Source organism: Lepeophtheirus salmonis, chromosome 1, assembly GCF_016086655.4.
Source record: "Lepeophtheirus salmonis chromosome 1, UVic_Lsal_1.4, whole genome shotgun sequence".
Lineage (NCBI taxonomy): Eukaryota > Metazoa > Arthropoda > Copepoda > Siphonostomatoida > Caligidae > Lepeophtheirus > Lepeophtheirus salmonis.
In genome coordinates this window covers 21,369,899-21,392,131 of record NC_052131.2, presented here as the reverse complement: position 1 = coordinate 21,392,131, position 22,233 = coordinate 21,369,899, and the positions used below count along the sequence as shown (strand labels likewise).

At 29.4% G+C, this 22,233-nt stretch overlaps 1 protein-coding gene across 2 annotated transcripts in view; it reads left to right on the top strand.

Moving 5' to 3' along the window:
- The window catches only part of LOC121120470 (uncharacterized), a 130,301-nt gene that overhangs the window by 51,522 nt on the left and 56,546 nt on the right, over positions 1-22,233 (top strand). For both annotated transcript variants that reach the window (XM_040715357.2, XM_071889101.1), the window contains exon 2: positions 11,050-11,390. In XM_040715357.2, the coding sequence (XP_040571291.1) occupies positions 11,050-11,390 (341 nt within the window). The remainder of the gene's footprint in view (positions 1-11,049; positions 11,391-22,233) is intronic.

Here is a 22,233-nt window from a genome sequence, read left to right as displayed (position 1 = left end):
GTGAGGACCTCTGTTGACCTCTAACTCAAGTTAGCTCCGGACAAAATAAACCATCAGATTCATGTCGTAGTAGTGTTTATGGAGTCAATTTGAGTCGTTTTGGAGGTGTGGCAGGTGGTAGAGTCATGTTATCCGACGTATGGACGGTCTCCTGCAATCTCTTTGATCCAAGAAAGTTTATATCCAGATCATTGTTTACTAAAATAATTAAGATAACAGTGCACCTCCGTTCTACTTCTGAAAATATAATCTATGGCTGTATTTTATTTTGATATTAAGTGAAACATTTATCTGTACAATTCACAAACAAAAAAAAAAGCTTTGAACATTTGCAGAAAAATTTGGAAATCTGAAGCGCCGGATTTTGTTGTTACACCCTTTATGTAAAATGTACATCATTGTTTTTAGTTTCCCTTGATACTTTATTATTTTGTGCAGAGTTTGTTATTTTTGTCGATCGTATTTAAATGTAAAATGCTTTTAGGATATTGCAGAGATCATTTTAAAATGATGTGCACTGAATAACAAATAAAATTATTAACAAAATCTTTTCAATCCTTAAAAATACAAATGGTGAACAAAAGAATAGATAGATACATATATGAGTATACTTTCTGTTTTTGATCATGTGATCACAAATGGAGCAAATAAATATTTTCCAATTCCAAATAGGGTACATTTTAAAAGTATCTCCTACACAGGGTAGGGATTTTTAATCAAGAACAAGTTTAAACCTCAATATCTTGGTAAAGCTGAAATTTTTATTTATGAAAGTGTGCTCATCCCATTTAACTGACAAAACCATAATAAAAAATACGAAATCCTAGAGATTCCCCCAAATATGAACGCCGTGCGACCGTTATTGTAACCTTTTGTACCAGGTGCACCACCCAAGGACCCAAAAAAACTCCATTGATAATGATGTTAGGGTTGCTAAATGGAAGTAAATAGATCCAGTGTTGTGCTAGAATTTAAAATTGGTTTGGTTTGTCCTAATTCAATAATAAAACCGGATTCATTCAAGAAAAACTACATTTTAAAGTTCCTCATGTTTTGGCCAAAGGAAATATTGTATCTTAACTTGACAGATCTGAGCCCCTTGCATTACTATGTGTGGGGTGTCGTGGAGAGACCAATAAACGTGCACATAACACTGTTGACTCTTTGAAGACTTCCATGATCGAGGCAGTGATCATCTTAGACAAGGAGATACTCATCAAGGTATATGCCACAACCAGTATAGAGGCTGTGGTTGAAGGTGGAGGGGGTTGGTTTCAGTGATTGATTTGACAGTAGACCCCCTTGATGTAAGAGTGTTAAAAATACCGAATTTCCTTTTATTCATTGTGGGGAACATCACCCATCTGATATGTTTTTTAAAACGTTAACTTTGAATGTGTACTATCGTTATTAACCAAAAATAAAGATTTCTGATTTATAAAATTTGTTTTTGCTTTTTAGAAGAAAAGATGTGATGTTCTGTTGAATCCTGCTGTTTGTACTTCATCCCTTGTGCTTAAATACTTATAAGCATTCAAAATGATTGTGATGATATTCAAACATTGACAACGATTCTCCAAAAAGTTTATTTTCATATCTCTAATAGTGAATGAATATATATATATATATATAAAGATTCCTTGACGCAAACAACCACTTTCTTCTTTCCTAGATACTCATTGTTATTAATTAGGCAGGATTAGGAAATATATTGGAGTAATTAATTGGTTCTTATAATGTATATAAATGGTTAAATATATTATTATTAAAATTAAACAATATGTCTAAATTTCAATTTTATTTCGTCTTAGCTTTAAAATGGAGTGCCTTTGATTATTAAAATGTGTCTTGAATGTTAAAAGTATCTTTTTTCATAATTAGAGAAAAAAATAATATAAAATGGATACATTCTTTGAGTGTAATCATCATTTTTTAAGAATTGTAAACCTTAAAATAATTATCAAGATAATTTAGATCTAGTGCTTCAAAAAATATTTATTTAATAAATATTAAACAATCAAGATTTATTGAAAACAGTGGCGTCGTTGGCCCCTTTTTCAGGTGTTTGAGCCCCCTAAAATTAATTTAATATGTAATCTTTATAAGTCTAGTTCTAATGTTATCAGACATGGAATCCAAACTGTGAAATAGACTTGTCTAAAATTTAGCATGTTGACCTATAAAATATCAAAGAATGTTCCAATTATATTTTTTGGACCTCTAAGCCCATTAAATTGCTATTCTTGACCAAAATTAAACGTATTTTTCTCTTACTTTCTCACTTTTTATTCCTCTCTCTCCCTTCATTCTTTGTTAACATTCCCTTCTATTCAGCCCTACAACGCAGGGCCCATTTGCTAGTAGATACATATGTATTTATAAGTACTTATTAATTTGAGTAATTATATACAGTTTGATAATAATCCCTCCAAAAAAGTTGAAAGCTAGAAACGCCTCTTGTTGAAAGTATACATATATATTTGTATTCTGTAGATCAATAAAGCAAATATTAGGGTTTTATAGAGTGGAAAAAAATTAATATTTAATCCTTTGCCAATTTTGTAAGTTTACCTACTTATAAAGATTTGAAGAGTTTAATGGATGAAGGTCCAGATAATTTATAAGCCCATGAACCTAATTTTCTCCTGTTTGCCCCACTCCTTGTAGCTTTAAACGTATGTGTTTGTCGATTGACGTACTGGAAGACCCATTACACAAATCCATTTTCAGTGCCTTTACGGTGGACTTGGAGTTCACTGGGTTTAACTAGAATTTTTTAAATTAATTTATAATAAAAATGAATAAGAAATCAAAAAACGTTTCTGAATGGATTCTTATGAATCGTTTCTCGGTCTATTACATTTTCAGCCTCTATTAATAAGTTCCAAAGAAAATCTATCTTATTCTTGTTTTGTAAATTAGCAAGATTCGAGATGTTAATTGATCATATTCGTGAAATACCGTTCTTTGATTTCAACAATACTCTCGACTATGTCGATATAGTTCATAATTAATTTAATAAAATATGACTCTTGAAATAAATTAACATGAAAAATAAATCAGGATGATATTAATGGGTTCTTATATTGGTTTCTTTTTTTATACAAATGTGTCCTGTTTTTGAAAGATTAAATTAAGTATGAGTTTTCTATATATAAATATATGCCTAAAATGAAACACCTGCCTATTCAATATTTGGAATAAAAAAGGCTACACATGAATATATAAAAATAAATGTTCATATAAAAAGATATAACCATACATATATAGTTATTCAATACAAACCAGCCTATATTAAAAATAAGCCAATGAAAAGGCAAGGTCTTTTATGAGTCTAGATTCGTCGTTGTCCTTGTTTTCTCTACATTTCTATCTTGATATCAAAATATACAATCATGGGAAATGTTATTCATAAAGTTATATATAATTTGTAAAAACATAAGATATTCTATGTAAATTATATTGGTCCTCTGGATGTCTATAAAAGATTAAATATAAGGCCTACAGAGACAAAGACATAAAAATAAAACTCAACATGTATCATCGTCGTTTGGTTCCTCTTCTTCTTTCATTTGGATATTTAAAAAAAAGATTTTTATGTGATAACGATAGTATGTTTTATAAATTTCTATAATTGATCAAAAAACAGTTTTTATATAATGTACAGCCTAGGGTAGCAAAAATGTAGACTGTTAATTAATTTTAATTTTCTTATACACAAGGACCCAATGCTACTTTATGACAGGAGTCTTGAAGGCTAGGATGCTTGAGAGTCCCCATTTAGCTACCAAACAAACCTAGTAGTATGTATATATGTATGAATGCAAAATGTTAATTGTTTGTTCTCATTAGTCATACTCATTCATTTGATAATGGGAAACAGATGGTTTAAATGGATTTTTTAAATTAGTATGAACTTTTGTACGTCATTATATATCTATAAAGATACATCCTTGTACTTATTGCTTAAAAATAAGGGTTTGGAAAGAATGTTTCTATGAATGAGGGGGGGGGGAGGCATAAAATGACCTTCACTGCTGACCACCCCGAACACCATGACCATTGCAGGGAACTTGGTCTTCACTAACTTCCTCACATGGCTGGTGCAGGTGGCTATCCACCTGTTGTTCTGCTTGTTGACCTTCTGATCTTGACAGAAAATCTTTTCATCAGAGAAAAACCACAGCATTCCGGGCTGCTTTGGGTGCTTGAGCTTGTTGAGCAATTTTGTTGACTTCATCAGCCTGTTGTCCTTTGCCTTCTGGGTCAAGATCTGGCCCACCTGCATCTTGTAGCTCCTGCACCTTAAATCCTCAGATACACAGTCCCTTATTGTTTTCTCATGGCAGCCCAGATCCCTCACCATGGCCTTCATGGACCTGGTAGGATCATCCTCAACCATCTTCTTCACCTTGTCGACAAAGTCGGTGTCCCTGACCTTCCTGTCGGCGCCCTCCTCCTTGGGTGCCCTCTTTATGGTGGCATCAACATCCCAGGTGTCCTCTAGCTTCTTACGGATACGCTGAACAGTCCGTAAATTCACTCCTAAGGTTGAAGCAATCGTTGAATTGGAGATTTCACCTCCATTATTAACCAATGCCATGACTATAGCGGACCTCGAAAGCTCCTCGTTCCACTTATAGCTCTTTATCTCCTCATATGCTAACTGAACTACGTATCGTCAGCTGGAGAGAATAGCTTTCCTATTTGGTAACCGGTTTTTTATTTGATAATGTCGTCTTCAAGTTATCAAGGTTTAAAGTAGGCGATAATTTGATCCCCGCTCCCTGTATGTCTATGCGTTGTTGATACTAAAAAATATGTGTTATATTTATTAAGTATTATATATGAAAATTAAAAGCTGTGGATTTTTAAATTTTTCGGCAATTTATCATACTTTTTGAGAATGACTACGAATTTTTTAAATTTTTTCGAAAAAATGTAATAAATGAATTCCCCCCTTCACCAGAAAAAAAAATCCTATGCAGGACTCTTAAAAAAGAGTTATTCCATGAAAGTGTTGGAGTACAATATGTAGCAACTTACTAGAAAATTGAAATGCGGCATCAGTCTAGCTGGCCAACTAACTTAATTTATTATTTCATTGTATATTAACATTGAAGAGTTTTTTTTTATGTTAAGAGATAAGTATTTATTTATTATATTCTTTACCAATCTGTATACTTAAGTAGACATGTTCGAATTTTGTCATTCATTTATTTATTTAATAAATTCTAAGCAAATTTTTAAGACAAAATAAAATTGAAATTTAGACATATTGTTTAATTTTAATAGTTATATATTTAACCATTTATATACATTATAAGAACCAATTAATTACTCCAATATATTTCCTAATCCTGCCTAATTAATTCATTTCAATACATTGATACATAAGTTTATTATACAATTATTTTAGTATTTTTTCAAATTCATAATTTTTTTAAATTTCCATTAGTAGTTATATTTATCGTTACGATAGTTTTGTTTGATTTATTTTTTCGAATTTTGATTATGGCCAGTGCAGAAAAGTTAATAGATGAATTATAAATATATACTTTGGTTTTTAGGCTTTGTATTTGAATTTGTGGGATTAGTTAAAATACCCCATAATTTTAACCATAGTTTAGAACATTAGTTTGATTTAAGAGTCTCAATTGCCAAGATATGGCCTTTCAAATGGATCCGTCTATCAATTTATCATTCATTTATTTTTACGATCAATTTTGACAATTACAAATGGTTAATAATAATAATTTTTTGAGAGAAATGGACGAATATTCGTCGAAGAATACAAATATACTCCTACTCAATTGGAGGAAAATTGATTTTAGCTTGTTTTTATGTTGATGTGCTAAAAATGGAGATATAAAAATAAATCCATGATTCAACAAAAAATAAAATTGATATGATATTTTGTTAAAGAAATGAAATAATAATTTCACTCTCAGGAATATTACCTTTGTCTGCAATTTGTTTTTTGTGTCTCGTACACAATTTTTGTCATATAGTTTTCAAAAAATATATATTTTAATATAATCCACTTTACATTTGAATATATTGCTCTGTCGAGATTTTTTATCTTAATAGGTATGCTAATGTGTATTTTTAAATGAATATGACAGCTGCTTAGGAAGAGTCAAAACTTCAAATGCGATATAAATCTACTTGCATCCATGTTTTATATTTATTTACAAGTAATAAAATCATCAATCAAATTCAATTTGATGCAGTTGAATTTTTACAAAAATTTAACTTTATTTATCAATCAATCTTGTACTTACGTGCATTTATACATAAATATAACCGTCTTAAAATATTACAATAGATTAAGATTTCACGACCTACTTTAATTGAAAGTGGAGACAAGGCGGTTGAAATATTAATGAAACAAACAAAAAATTGATCACAATTATGTTTACTTTTTCTTACACCCTTGTTCATTAAATGATAAGGATCTGGAGGTTGCGTAGAGTGCAAGGAAGATAAAACCATAATCTTTCTCTACTAAAATATTATTTCTAACAATGATACCATTCAAGATATGGAAATTTATACTTTTTAAAAACCTATAAGTAATGATGAAAATCGTGTTTATTGTTAAATTCGCCTGTTTTTTCGGAGTTGGTAATCTGAAGAATTAATTTAATTTTTTTAAACAGTTAATTATTATTTAACTCCGGCGTAGTGAAATTCCTTTAATACTACATACATTCAATTATATTCAAAATCTGATTGAACATTCGTTTGGTTCATAGGAGAGGTAGAGTACACTTGAGGATTTGTTTGGGAGTTGTTATATTAAGTCCTAGTTGGACTCTGAGTATTATTAAGGATTGACATCAGAGTCATTATTGTCAATGTCTTTGATTATTGGCTTCTTCCCCTCCTCTTTTGCCACAGCTGATTGTATCGTATCTAATGAAATGCCATAGCAGCTAAGCTACTCTCCTTAATAATAGTCTTCAAATTTTCAGGGTTACCACATTAATTTTCGTTTTCTTTTTTTCAACCTGCCCAAAATACATGGTATTTTCATCACTACCTATAAAAATTAAGGTGATATTTTTTAACCATTGTTATACGGGCGCCTCTTTCATTAGTGTATTTTTATACATACTCAATCTGGTGTCCACTTTTTAAATTGAAGATTGTATCAGTGAGGCTCGATAAATCAAAGTTTTTTTAATTTGAAATTTATTTGAGGGAGCTTCTTTTCAGCAAACCATCTTTTCAATGAGGCTTTGATAATTTATAGTATAATGGAAACAGAACTATACCAATTTACTAATGATAATTAATTAATAACGTTATTTAATAAGAAACTTCAAAATGATATTTTTACACATATTCACATATTTATAATTTTGTAATCTATATAATTCATCCTCGTCCTCTAATTACTGTTTTGCGACTTAAGGAATCAAGTATTCCACTAAGAATAAATATATGGAAGTTTATGTCCTGGAGTAGATTCTCACACTTCATTTATAAGCAGAGTTGACAGTTTTTGTAATGAAAAAACCGAGCTTACAAATTAGATAAGGAAAAACGGTTGTTAAGTGTACTCTTTTTTCTTTTTTCCATTATTTAATTAATTTATGTTTAAAAAAAATTTTTTTTTGTAAATTCTTTTAAAAATGTAAAATAAAATAAATAAATATAATTGTAAATTAAATTACAATATTTCCTTCGACTAATGCAACTTTTCAATCTATAAAAGTTCAATTCTTTAAAGGAGTAATTAATTTTCTCTCCAACTTCTTAATCATATAACAAGCAGCTGATATTCACAAGGGTCTTAATTCAATGAAGCTATATATTTTTCTCTCGATTTCCCCTTTACACCCTTACATTCTTTATAAAAATTTCAACTACACTTAAAAACTATAACTTACCCACAGTTCACAAAAAAGGGAACCATTCATTTTTTTCAGATTAGAAATACAATGTTAAAGTTCAAAACAATAGTTTAAAAGAAAACATGCTGTAAATAGTTTCGACTATAAAAAGTATGTCCAGCTTAATCATCCCTGAAAAAAAAATAGCTAGCCCAACGAAAAACCGTTACAAACACTTTCACTGAAATGAAAGCCACTCTATATATACAAAAATTTTATTATTTTTAGATTTGAGTATTTCAAAAACTCGAGAAAAAAAACTAAACTTTATTGAAGTGGAAAGATTTATGAAAAATTCCATGAACTTGGCTGATCTCAAAGATTGGTAAAAATATTAAACCAGGACAAACTCGGCTTGAAAAACACTATAACATTTCAGTTTATGTTTTAAATATTAAGAAAAAATTGAATATATACTACGTCAGAGGGTGCTAGTTGTTTGAGAAAATGAAATTATTTACAAGTAACTTAAAAGTCTACTCTGTCAAATAATTTGTTATATAATCAATATGTTTGTAAATGGTCTACTTACGACCACTTGCGTGGAAGGGATTTTCTGCATAAATATTTGCATATTTATCTCCGGACTGGGGATGATAAGTAAATTCGTTTTTTAAAGAGGACTATTAAACATATGAATGCTGTATTAAAATCTTGGGGTATAATAGTTCAGAAAATTTCAATTTTTTAGCAAATAAGTCGAATACACTTTTTGGCCTCATTTGTGGGTTCTAATGGTTTTACTTGAGTTTTTTGTGCATAATCTTATTAATTTAAAGTTACCTCATCTTCATTGAAATACTTATACCTACCATTTTATATTTAAGTTAACTCATTTGAAGCTTACCGTTTTGTGTAGAAGTACATTTAAAAAACTAAGTATTGTTAATTTAATATTATAAAGAATTCCTGGGTTTTATTTTATACTAAGGAAAGAAACAATATTTTCGAAGAAAGAAGTAAATTTGAGGAGGAAGAGTGTAGTGTAATATATTGGTATATATATTGTTTACAAGTTGCAACGTGTATACGTAAATTGTACAACTTTGTAGAATCGAATCAAAGTTGCAACCAAAAAATGAGATGAATACTTTTAAATGAAGGATTTACAGTACTTGGAATGAAAATAATGTAATAACTGAATATTCCGTGAATGATTGATTCGTGTAATTTTTGACTATTTTAACACAAATGACTAAAATATAAGTATTCTCTAGGCTATTTTAAAGTTCAAATGCCTACAATTATATTACTCATATACACATAATGACCATGTAATTTTAATAGATCAAGATGACATGATAGTAACGATGAATAGTTTCTTATTATAATTCTTTTAAGACGAAGAAATTGGAACTTGTACAATGTCGTTATATTAGTTACAACTCTTGCAGACATCGCAAATTGCACACAATATAAGTACTAGGGCCGCTTGAAAAGTCCGTGCAAAGTTCAAGAGAGGGCACAATGACGCGTATCGAGGTTATGTTTAGTTAGTAGCATCTCTTGGAAGAATACACACAATTTTGAGCCAGATCGGTCTATTTCAATCTGTTTGGTATTTGTTTAACTCGAGGAATCGGGCGGAAAGATTATGGCGACTGTCTTTTGGACTCTTAAAGAATAATCCTCAGCGACTTTCTGGAAAACGGTAAAACTATTAATTGTGACTATTTTTCATTATTCATATTGACCCACAAAAAAGTCCCCACGACAATGCACCAGCTCAACCTCAGCAGTTGTGGTCACAAAAATTATGGAAATAGGGTTCCAACTCAAGATACCCGCAGCACTAGCAATCTCACACACCTTCACTTTTCTTTCATCCGTCACCATATTATGGCTTTCATCAATGATTCCTGGAGTAGTAACCTCACCGTGGCGTCCAGAACGTTCCGCGTAACTTGTGCCCATAAGACTACTCCCAAATTTTTGTAACCACTTAGTAACTGTTTTGATCGAAGTTTCAAAGTCCCAATAATGTTATCAAGCTTCTTTTTAGTTTCTTGCAGCGTGTTTCCTTTTATAAAGTAATGTTTATTCCACACAGAATTTTTTTTTTTTTGTTGAGTTATTTTTTGAAAATAACTCAACTTTTTCCATTCTAACGAATGCCAAACATAAAGAAATTGACCAATCTGGCTGAAAATTGGCGCCTGGTCTTCCAAAATATGCTACTGACTAAACATAACCTCGATACATACTATTTCTCAGACTTATCAAACTATCAAAATGTTTTATAACATTTCATATATTAATTTCATGTTACATATATTAGACCCATTTGACCAATTCCCATACGTTAGAAAAGTTATTTTTTTGGTAATCCAATTTAAAAAAATCCTTCTAACTCCTTAAACTTAGGGTTTAATGTATTGAATAAACTTATACAAGAAGCTTTACCTTAATTTTTTTATGAACTTTATGTTATTAACATTTATGTGATTTTTCCTTAAAATATTTTTAAACCCATATATTGTCCCTAAAAACACGCAATCAAGGATATAAAATTGATAAAATTAATACAGTGGAATAATCCATAGAATAGTCTTTATTTAAGAATTTAAAATAATATTTATAAATATATATTAACAGAAGAGTTTTAAACGGAAAACTAAACTACACCTACTTGACCATAGCCTACCCTATCCATTCAAACATAGTCAATAAAATAATCTGCTATCAAAGAAGGGATTTTAATTTATGCATGCTCCAAAACTTATATTAATTACAAATATATATTTAACGAATAATATTATGATATATAGACATTATGATTAATTATCAAGTGTACCCATTCTATCAGATTTACCAAAATTATGTACAGGAATCATACAGTTATAATAACTGATAAGGTATACATCCAAATACGCCCTCCTTTCTAATTTGATTTTGCTGGCTAAGATCTACATAATATAATTTATAAATGCTTACTCATAGCATTTCTTTATAGTAAATTAAATATAAATGATAAGTGTAATCTATAAAAAAATAAAAAGAATAAACTGTCTATTTCTTCGGTCCTATCCCCCCCCTTCCCTCCCTAAAAAAAATTTAGATTTTATTCTCTTTCTAAAATTAGTCAAATAGTGATAGTATTGAATTGCATATTAACTTTATTATTATTATTATTATTTTTGGTTTGCAGAATTCCTGAGTCTCGCAATGGATAACCGCAAAATATACTCTCAAAATGAACCAGAAAGTCCAACTTGCCTTCCCTTCCATAGTCCTTTACTTCCTTTGAAAAACATAGAAATCGGAACAAGTAAACGTGTCCCTGTATTGAATGGGAGGAGTGAAAAACGGGAAGAAGAAGAAGAAGAGGCTAGAGAGTCATCGGAAGAAGGATCCTGCTGTTTTTCAGATGTAGCTGAAACTGTACAACTCGTTACCAACTGTGAAGAGGATGTCGGAATTCATGAAGATAACCTTACCTCACCCAGCTCTTCGAAATCCACACCAGTTCGGAAAATTGCGAGTATTAAGGTAATTCTATTTTCTGTTAGAACCGTGTTGCTTGACGCGTGGACCATAAATAAACACAGTTGGCACTTGTTTTGTAAGCTTTTTAATTATGTTCACTCTGCCAGGGATATCTATTCCGTTATTTATAGCTACATTTTACATACTCGTGCTCGAATAGATTGCGGTACTGCACTTTATATATATGTTGTGTACAAGTTGCAACTCAATAATGAAGGATTTATTGTCCTTTTGATGATGACAAAGCAATATTTGTTAATTTGCCTATTATTGAGTAAAATATGTCATCAAATTTAGGGACTGTGTTTGTTAAAAAAATAAATTGGGATTTTCTTTATTTGTGTTCAAGATTATTTTTATGTTGACACACCACTTATGAAGTTCTCTAAACTCTGAGAAGTTTTTATGGTTATTTATAAGTCCCTTGTACATGTATGTTTTTTGCTTATATACATGACTTTTTAAAGCATGTCTACTACTAAAAAACGCGAAATAAAGTTTAGAATTAATGTTGAACAATTTGTCATGTGAAAAAAAGAAGAATAATGGTCATTCTCGTCTTATAACTCCGTACTAAAGAACACGATGGATAAAGATATATATATATATAAACAGTTTTAAAGGTACCTTTCTTTGTTTCTATTATTTATTTTTAATTTTTATATCTTCCAAGAATAATATAATTTGTTTTCAAGTTTCAAATTAATCCCTTTTATTGCTTGGGAAAAAATGATAAAAAAATTAATGTAATGTAAGAAATTCAAATTATTTGTTTAACGAAATATTATTGAATATTAATGGGAAGAAAAATCACTCTAAGAGGATTCAAAGTCTATATTGAAGAAAAAAGGCTAATGAGCCTTCCCCATTTATATGTATGTATGTAAATACATGAAAGAGGTGATGAAATGAATGGTTCCATCTCCCCTTCGTTATTCATTTGAAGGTCACCACAATTCATTGTTGAATAAAAGATATATTTTATGATAGCAATGTGAATATTGGACTTTACACTAATAAATGAGAGTATATTTATTGTTTGATACTCTGTTAGTGAACATTCCAATTTGACATTTCCCCAAATGCTCAAAATACATAGTCATTATTGACTCAAAATTACGCTTCATAAATTTGTAATATTTTCCGTATTATTTCATTCATTTTACAATCGTAAATATCCGTTAAAATGATATTAATAACATTTTTTTCTAAATGAATCAAAACCACAAGGTGTAATTAGTATTTCTTATACACTAAACATTATTTTTTTTTAATTTTTATAAAATAATAATAATTTTTAACGGGGTTTATACATTAAAATGAACTCATTATTGGGATGAAGTTGAGTGTGACATTTAGAATAACAATTGATGTTACATGGGTAGCAAGCCGCATAAATTAAATTGAAAAAGGGGAAATGAAAAGCAGAAGAACAACAAATTAATCAAATTCACTAAGCCATTATTAAAAATTGCAAAATGGAAGAATAATTCCAAGAAAATATATTTTCATACCAACAAACACTAGCATTTATTTAAAAGAATGTTTAGGAGCATACTAAAATTCCCAACGATAAGATCTAATTTAAACAGAGTGTTTAAAATTTAGGGTACAGAAATCTCAGTTCACTAAGGAAGGGTTAAAAGTGTATATGCATATTATATGGAGAAGGTAATTAGGTATTTTATGAAAATAGGAGATGAAAAGAGACTATAATTTAACTTACTCATATATTTATATATATATATATCGTGTACAAGATATGATGTCTTTACAAGTTGTAATTTGTATAAGCAAATTGAACAAGTTGTTATATCTTCACCTTAGAATCTACTATTTAATTAGAACATGTGTCATTCTAATTATTACTCTTAATTTATACTATACTTTCATATGGATCAATTCAAATTACATGATTATTATGTATTTATAAATAATATAACTGGGTTTGTGGGGCATTTTAACTTGATAATGTGCTCCAAAATACTTCTATTTCAGTCATTTCTGTTAAATATTAAACTATTACATGATCATCATCCAAAGTATTCTAAATCCTTTATTTAAAATTAATTGTATCAGTTTGTGTTACAATTTTTTAGAATTCGCAACTTGTACACAACATATATACAATATTAAAATTGTTGTTTAAACTTTTATTGTAGCCAGATAAAACGTAAGAAAATGATTGTATATTCTAAAAAATTGCTAGGGGTAATGTCAGGCTTCAATGGACATACAAACTTGGTTTTAATAATATGGATTTGCTTTATTAATATAGAAGGAAACTCCCCGATAAATCCTATGTGTAACTTTTCGTTTTACGCGAGAACATTTACACGTAATTATTCATGACTTAGATGTTATCTCCTAAAGAACAAATAATAATGATAACAATTTGAGAAAATAAAAAACATTGTTCAGGTTACCAAAAAAAAAAAAAAAAAAAAAAAAAAATCCACTTTAAAAAATGTCAAGGACTTACATCTAATTATATGTGTACTTCTTTTTCTTTTTGAATATGAGGCACTGCGCTTTAGCTACATAATTTTGTTGCTAAACATTGTCTAAATACATAAATAGACTATTCACATGCCAAAATGTAGACTAGTTAAAATATACCCTGTGGCTTTTTCTCCTCGTTGTACTACTACATCTTATACCAAAAAAATAATCAAAGCTATTTATTTAATCAATAAAATATAAGACAGAATAAATATTCTTTATATGTATATATGATTAAGCTTTATTTATAAAAAACACACACACTAATTTAATAACAAAAAACTTATATTTGTACGATGATAGAAACCCAATTTTTAAATATAAGTTTGTATTTACATAATTTTATAACTTATTATTGATGACTCAAAATGTACTATAATAGAAACTTCTGGAAAAATCAATAAATTATTTGTGATGCAAAAAAGTTAAATAAACTCCATCTTTTTTACTACCTATTAATACATATTCTACTTCTTCTTTTTTCCATTTATTTTTTGTTAATTACTTGCGAATAACCTTTTAATAGCTAATTTTCTTCCTTTCTCTGTTTCTATCTTTCAAGTTTTATAGCTCATTAAGTGAAAGTCTTAAGAAGAAAGAGTATGACTTTTTAGACATATAATATTTTTCTTTTCACCTTTTTTTTGTTGAACAATACTTTGTTTCAGCTTTTTTTATCCTTGTTCCTTAACAAGAAATACATTCCTTATTCTTGTATTGTACTAAAATATTTGTAAGAATAATATATATAATACTTAAGCTAAAAAAAATGAGGTTAAAATACAGTCAACTAAGTTATTATGACTGTTTGATGTACAAGAATGGTCACTACGGCTCCCTCCATCCAATAAATTTGCAATTTAAATAGAATCACAAATTGTAAATATTAAGCCTATTGGTAGAAAAATTCAAATGACTCCCTCACTGCCGAATAAAAATAGATAATATTGGTATCAATGAAATATAAAAAAAAATACATCAAATAAATGATTAATTTAATTTTCTGAATTTTTAGTTTAACTAGTATTGAAACTTGCTAAATACAAGGTGGACTACAGTTGAGACAAACTTTGACCTCATTCAGATCCTTAAGAAATGCGTTGTGATGATTTTTTTATTTGATTAAACAGCATAAATGGTACTAGCGTATTAACTTTAAACATGATCTCCTTGGGCCTTAATCACTTTCTCAATTCTCCCAGAGAGTAACCATTTTTCTTCATAAAAAAAATTATACTTGAATATACAATCAGTGGTATTTATTATTGTATCATTTATGAGTGATGTATTACAATTGACAATAAAGAGAATAAATGGGAATATTCTACTCAAAAAATTAAGCTTTTGGGTTTTCAGATAGAAAATGGTATGATGAAACCAGATCCAGATAGACTGAAGTAACTCATGAGAATTCATACACCTAGGAATAAGAAAGTGTTGCAACGTATCTTGGGGATGTTGGCACATTATTCTCGATGGACCTCTTTCTCAAAGAAATTATAGTCTACTGTACACCCTCAAGATTTCCTTTGGAATGCAAAAGCGAAAGAGGCCTTTACAAACTGAAGAAGGACATTGGAAACACTGTCATCAAGGTTATTAATCCTATAGAAAGATTAACAGTAGTGTGTCATGCTGTGGATAGTCGGATTTGGGCCTTCTTGAGTCGATGTGAAAACCAGTTTCCTTCTTTTTGAGTTTGTTGAATAAGTCTGAGAGGCATAATTCTGCAGTTGAAAAAGTAGCTTATGCAATTGTTGAAGCTTTACGAACATCGAAGAATTTTTGATTGGATAATAATTCTTGCTTCTGACAGATAAGAAAGTTTTGTACTAAAGCAACAACATTCTAGTAAGATCAAGAATTAGAAAATTTCTAGATGGAGATTAGAATTGTCGTTTTTTTTTGTTTTTTGACATCGAGTACCGACCTGGATAAAAAATGTGTTTGCAGAGCAAAATTCAAAAATATAAAGGAAAAATGTTAGATAACTCATCTGATAAACTACATAGTATTCAGAATAAATTATGTCATTTGAGATTTCTTAAATGTTCCCCTATGTTAAATCTTGTTATCTTTTGTTTTCTATCTAAGATATCAGGAAAGTGAGTTCTACTTGTAATAAAAGCTGCGAACTGAAACTGAAATTAATAAGGAATACCGTAACAAATTAATTATAGCAAAAAAGGAAGATAAATAAATATATCTATACTTACCAAAGTAGATAAACATTCCAGATTTCGTTTGGCTTATCCATGTATAGACCTATTGTCTAAATCAGTGATTAGATATATTCCGTATTTAAGTGCCCTTTTTGGTTTGCGGAAATATATTCACTCGGACCCAGGATGAGCTTTTATATCGAAAGGGTTGAATACTTATCTAACTCTAATAGGAGTTTCTACTAGTCGTACTACTCCTTCTACTCCTCAAGGGAACGGACAGGTTGAACGCAATAACGGTATTGGATGGGAGGCTGGCATTAGCTCTTAAGTCTGGGGAGTACCTATAGAAGAATAGGAATTAGTGTTCAATATCTATCAGAGTCATACTTTGTACCGCCATTAATCAGACTCCGCACAAAAGGATATTGAATTATTAACGAAATATGGGTCTTCATCAAACAATACCACCATGGTTATTAGAAGCAAAGACGGTACTTCTCAAAAATAATGTTAGAAACAATAAGAATGCTCCTTTAATACAAGAAAAAGATGATGAACAACGATCAAGCACTGTGGAAGAGAATGAAAGTACTTATAGTCAACGATAGTGTAATAAAGCATTCTTCTACGTTACAACACGGTTCCAAAGTTGGTATAATAAGTTTTATAGATAAATTATGTTTAAAGCATAATAGATCCTAATTAAAAATTTCAAAAATGTATTAAGCCGTGTTGTACCATTTGAAACCGTTAGTATCTCAGACATTTTATCCTATTTTAACTCTTTCATGTCAATATTTTCATTTATATGAAGTAAAAACGATAATAACAATTTTACTTCATAAAGGAAAAATTTCATCTTACATGAATAGTCCCAGAGTTCGTTTCAACTACTTGATCTGAGTTAACTACACGTATTTGGAATTATTAAATAACCTGGAATTAGATGGTGACAATTATAATACTATAGTATAATTAACTCTGGAGTTATTAGCGTTCAAACAGTTTTGAAAATTTCAAATTAGTGAAATACTAACAGACATTTATTTTATTTGTCAACTAATCTTTCCTATGGTACTAATATTTGAAATTCAATTCTTTTTTTCATTTCATAACTACTCTACTCTAAAAAAATTATCTAAAAAGAAGGGTTGTTCCATGTATTTTTTGTTGATATATTCATATATTGTTAGAGCTGTATATATGAACAGCTGGTATGTTAAAGAAAAATAAACTAAAAAAAAAAATACCATGGTATCCCTGACAATTTAAAGAATGTTTAAGAGGAGACCAGATTAGTTGTCATGACGTCTGGTTAGAGTAGCTGTGAGTTGCAATGAGAGAAAGGAAATAAAAGAAAATACTGCTCCGCATCTAGCAAAGACATATAGCCTGGAATTACTTTCATATTCGATCCTCAATTCTCCTCAGAGTTCAACCATGACTTACATCTATTACTACCCAACAAATCATCAATCTCCGTCTTTTATGATCACATGCACAAGTGATTTGTTAGTGTTATGTTGGTCCTTATTTAGAGCCGAGTACTGTTGTTTAGTTCAGGTTTATCTAATCTAGTTCAGTTTCACTTAGAGCTTAGATCCTTCATAATGTCATCAAATTTGTCTTCCTTATGAATTAGTATTATTCAATTGTATTTCAGAACCAGTTCTTGGCACTTTTGCTATACTAAACTAGACGGCACTGAAGAAATTAGGACCAACCAGGGTTGTTGACTCCCTGAAATTTCAAGGTAAGTCTGAGTCCCGAGTCCGACTTGGATTACAAGACTGAATCACGAGTCTGATATAAACTTCAAGACCGAGTCAAGAATCTAACGGAAATTTCAAGTTAGAGTACCGAATTCGGTAAGTGACTCACTTGGATAGATATATGTTGTCGAATATGTTCCATCAATCTAGATGAATACTACATACTACAAAAAGATGAGCAAATATCATACTCCGCAAAGAAATCCACGTACAAAAATATACGAGTAATAAAAACATAAGTGATATAGTTATGATCTTTATAAAAATGTAATAGCCGTCTTCAAAATCAAGCATTTTGGTTTCGATTATATATGTATGCAAATATCTCTTAAGAAAAGGATTACATTCAGAAGATCCCAGTACTACTTTTGATTTTCTAAAAAATGCAGCTTCGTAAATAAAAACAGACTAGGGGTATTAATACAGAACAAAAGGAAGGACTCTTGAATCATACTAAATTTAGACAAGTCCTAGTCTTAGGAAACATAGCAAATCCGTACGTCCACAGCCCTAGGACCAACATAATACTAGTAATTACTGTATAATTATGGGTTATATCTTCACTAATTAAAGAACAATGATATTAGAAAAAAAACGATTTTCCGAATGGCAACTGGAAAAAAAGTTTGCACTCATTCATAAAACTCTATATATAGTGACCATTTGCAATTGAAGCTGTTGATTAAAAAAAGAGAAGGAAAAAAGGTTCATCCCTGACTATATAATATATGTATATAATATTGCTGCTGACAATCATTATTATTGACTCGCATGAGGATAATATCTTATTTTAAAAAATGATATTTTCAATCATTTTTCTACCCAAAGGCAGTTAGAAGGGAATATTTTAATAACGTATACTTACATAAAGCTTTCTTTTGAGACGTTCAAATAAGAAAATTTATGTGTTTATTATTATCATTATTTATTAAATCAATCATCAAAAAAGTTTATATTTTTTTATGTGTATATTCATACATATATTTCAATTCTTACAAATATAAATTTGAACATCCTATCATCTGACAAAAAAAAATAATTTAAAAAAGAAATACATTTTAGACTGATGAAATCTCATGAAAAAAATTAGTTTTTATATTGTTGAACCATATCCTTATGACTTAAAATTTCGATGCTTTTATATAAAATTTGTAAGATTTAAGAAGTTTTCTATTTTCCAAAACTGTAATAATATCTCGTTAATGTCAAACAACTTTTTTTTACCCCTCACTGTATTTGATGCAAAACCATGTTATTAATTTCCTGAAACCTCCGTTAGGGAATTGGGATATTATAACTCCAAGCTTTATTAAACTTCTTCATAATATTTTTTTATCTACATTTTCACTAACAACAACAAAAACTCACATACTTAGGAATCTTTAGTCTTTAAACTCTATATATACGTACTACTCTTTTCTTTTCTCTTGATATAGCATGCTGAATGACAAGTATATAAGGCTGAGCTTTAGGTTCATATCATATATTTCCCTTCCCTTTTTTTTTGAATGCCAGCTGTAGCTACACATGTTCTTAATTAAAAATGAGTCATCAATTCATATTTTATACAACTCTAGTAACAGTCTAGAGTTGCATAAAGTATGAGCCAATCAAAACTCGTGGGAGATTTCTTACATTTTTAAATACCGTTTTTATACAATTCATATAGTGCCGCGCACGCTCAATTGCATTATTTCTTTGTTTAATTATCTACACAGTTCTAAGATACACACAAAAATTACGTATTTCATATACACATAAAAACAGACGAACTTTGCTTTATTAACGTATAAGATGGATTTAGACTAAAAAGACAATTCTTAGGTCAAGTAGAGTAATTTCATCCTATATTTCTGAACAAGTTATCATACTTTTTAATAACAAATACAAGCGATAATACCCCACATTGACAGAAGTTTTCAGGCGTCGCTGAACACGCAAACTTTGATTTAATAATAGAGAAGACAACTCCCATAAAAATCAAAAGTGTTATTTTTTTTATGACCACACTCAAACGTATTTATTAGTTATCTCCTCAAGAATGGTACAAGAATGTAATATCTGGATTCTTTTTATATGATTAGATAAGCCAGAGAGTACTTTAGTCTAAAAACTAATGAACTTCGTTATTTTGTAATAAAGTTATCAACTTATATTTCATATTATAGATGTGTATAAAATATGAATTGACTCTCATTTATTTTTACATACCCTTTTTAGATCAAGTATCTAAACTCAAAGATGACGTACAGATACTATACATACAAATATACAAACTCTGTTTATTCATATAAGTTAGTATTTATATTTAAATATAAAAATTGATTGATTGTTTTATAAATTGTTCAAGTATTTATAAACCTTTCTAAACCTCTGAGTTCGAGTTTCATAAACAATTTGAAGTGTATTTGATGTCACAAGCAAAATTATACATTAATTGACTCTTATGCAGTTACTAAATGAACTTTCAAAAACCATTTTTTTATTTAATTACTTTGATGCACATATTTTTCTTAACAGTCATGACTCCTTTCTCGTAAATACTCAGATTTTCTTATCTATATTCACTTAAAGTATTTAATTAGTGATGTTTTTTTAAATACACTTACACCTACTATAAATATTTGAAGCTGTATATTCTCACAGTCTTTTATTTGGATTATTTTCTGTAAAAAAAAGTTCTTTTTACATAGAAAATGGTTTTTTAGTGACTTTTTCATACATTATTATTTTTTATGATGACCATAAATTTAAATCCTAATTATGTGACAATTCGACATACTAAAGAGGTACTTAATATAAGACATATATGTGCTGTTTTGTAGAAGTATGTCATATTTAAAAAAATATATATATCAAAATATTACCCCTTTGTGATGAAAACCGTGTGTATTTTGGACTTGTTAAAAAAAAGAAACCGAAAATTTACAAAGTAATCCTGACAAATTATACAATGTTTTAAAAGAGAGCAGCTTAGCATCATACCGTTTCATTAGATCAGTTAGAATCAGTTATGACAAAAGAAGAGGCGAAAAAAGGGCATTATCAAGAATTACTCCTATGTCTATCTTCAATTCTACTCTGACTTCAACATGGTCTCTCCAACAAATCCTCAAGGTTACTCTCCGTCTTTTAGGACCACATACGAATATTCAATCAGTTTTTGAAAATAATTGAATATAGTAGGGAAGACGTTCACTGCACAGGTGTTAAATAATAATCAGCTGAGGAAAAAACACTACTTAGCTAATTAGTGACTAATGGAAGCTATTAGTAAAATGCCCACCTATATATATTCTTTGTGATATAAATCGTGTGAATATTTTGGCATGACCGTTTTTTTGGAATTGTCCATCTGAAGAATGAATTTTATTTTCCTTAGCTGTTGTCATTATTAGCTCATTCCTCAGTATTGAATTTCCTTTCCTGAATGGATTCAACTATATTCAAAACTTGATTGAACATTCGGGTGTTCTCAAAAAAGAGGGAGTGTAACCCTGAGGATTTGCTGCGGAGTTGTAATTGTTAGTCCATGTTGGACATTTAGTATGATTATTGATCGACGTCGGGAGTACTTCTTGCTAATGTCCTCGTTTATTTCCTTCTCCCTCCTCACAGCTGATTGTAGCTGATCCCCAATAAAAAATTCTTCATAATTGTCAGGGTTAATATGTTGATTTCCAGTTTCTTTTTTAACATGTCAATAATACAAAGACGATTTTCCTTGCTACATATTAAAGAAGGGAAATAAAATTTTAAAAACACATGTTTTTAATCATTCTTTAAAAAATACAATTGGTTGACTAACAAGTTTTTAGTGAGAAAAAAGTGGTAGGGCGGTAATAGAGTATTCAAGGGAGTGTCAATTATACCTTTTAATTCCTCGAGTGGTATTTTAGTAACCCGCCATTTATCAAACAACAAAATTCAACTAACGGCACTTGGAATAACTCACCATTTGTGGGATAACGTCATGATATATAAATAAGCAAATATAACTTTTTTAAATATACTTATTTTTAATTTATATGCTACTGAAAATTGACAACTTATTACAGAGGCTCTCTTCATTCTGGTATTTTCCTTTTATTCACTTTATTTTTCTTTCTATGCTTTCAAATATAGTAGATTTATTCCAAAAAACATAAAATATATCACTTTACAACATAAATAAGAAAAAATAAAGAAATATATGTTTACAGTTCCATAAGCACAAATTGAGGAATTTTTGTATATTTTTAACATTGTGTTTTTTTTCTTCTTCATCTTTTTCTCTTTGTGAAATGCTATTGATATGGAAATTCATTCTGATCTTTAATGTAAATATTTTTCTGTGAAAAGATAGTCGTACAATAAAAAAGACATTTTTACTCACAAAAAAAAAAAAAACCCAAATGATCATGGAAA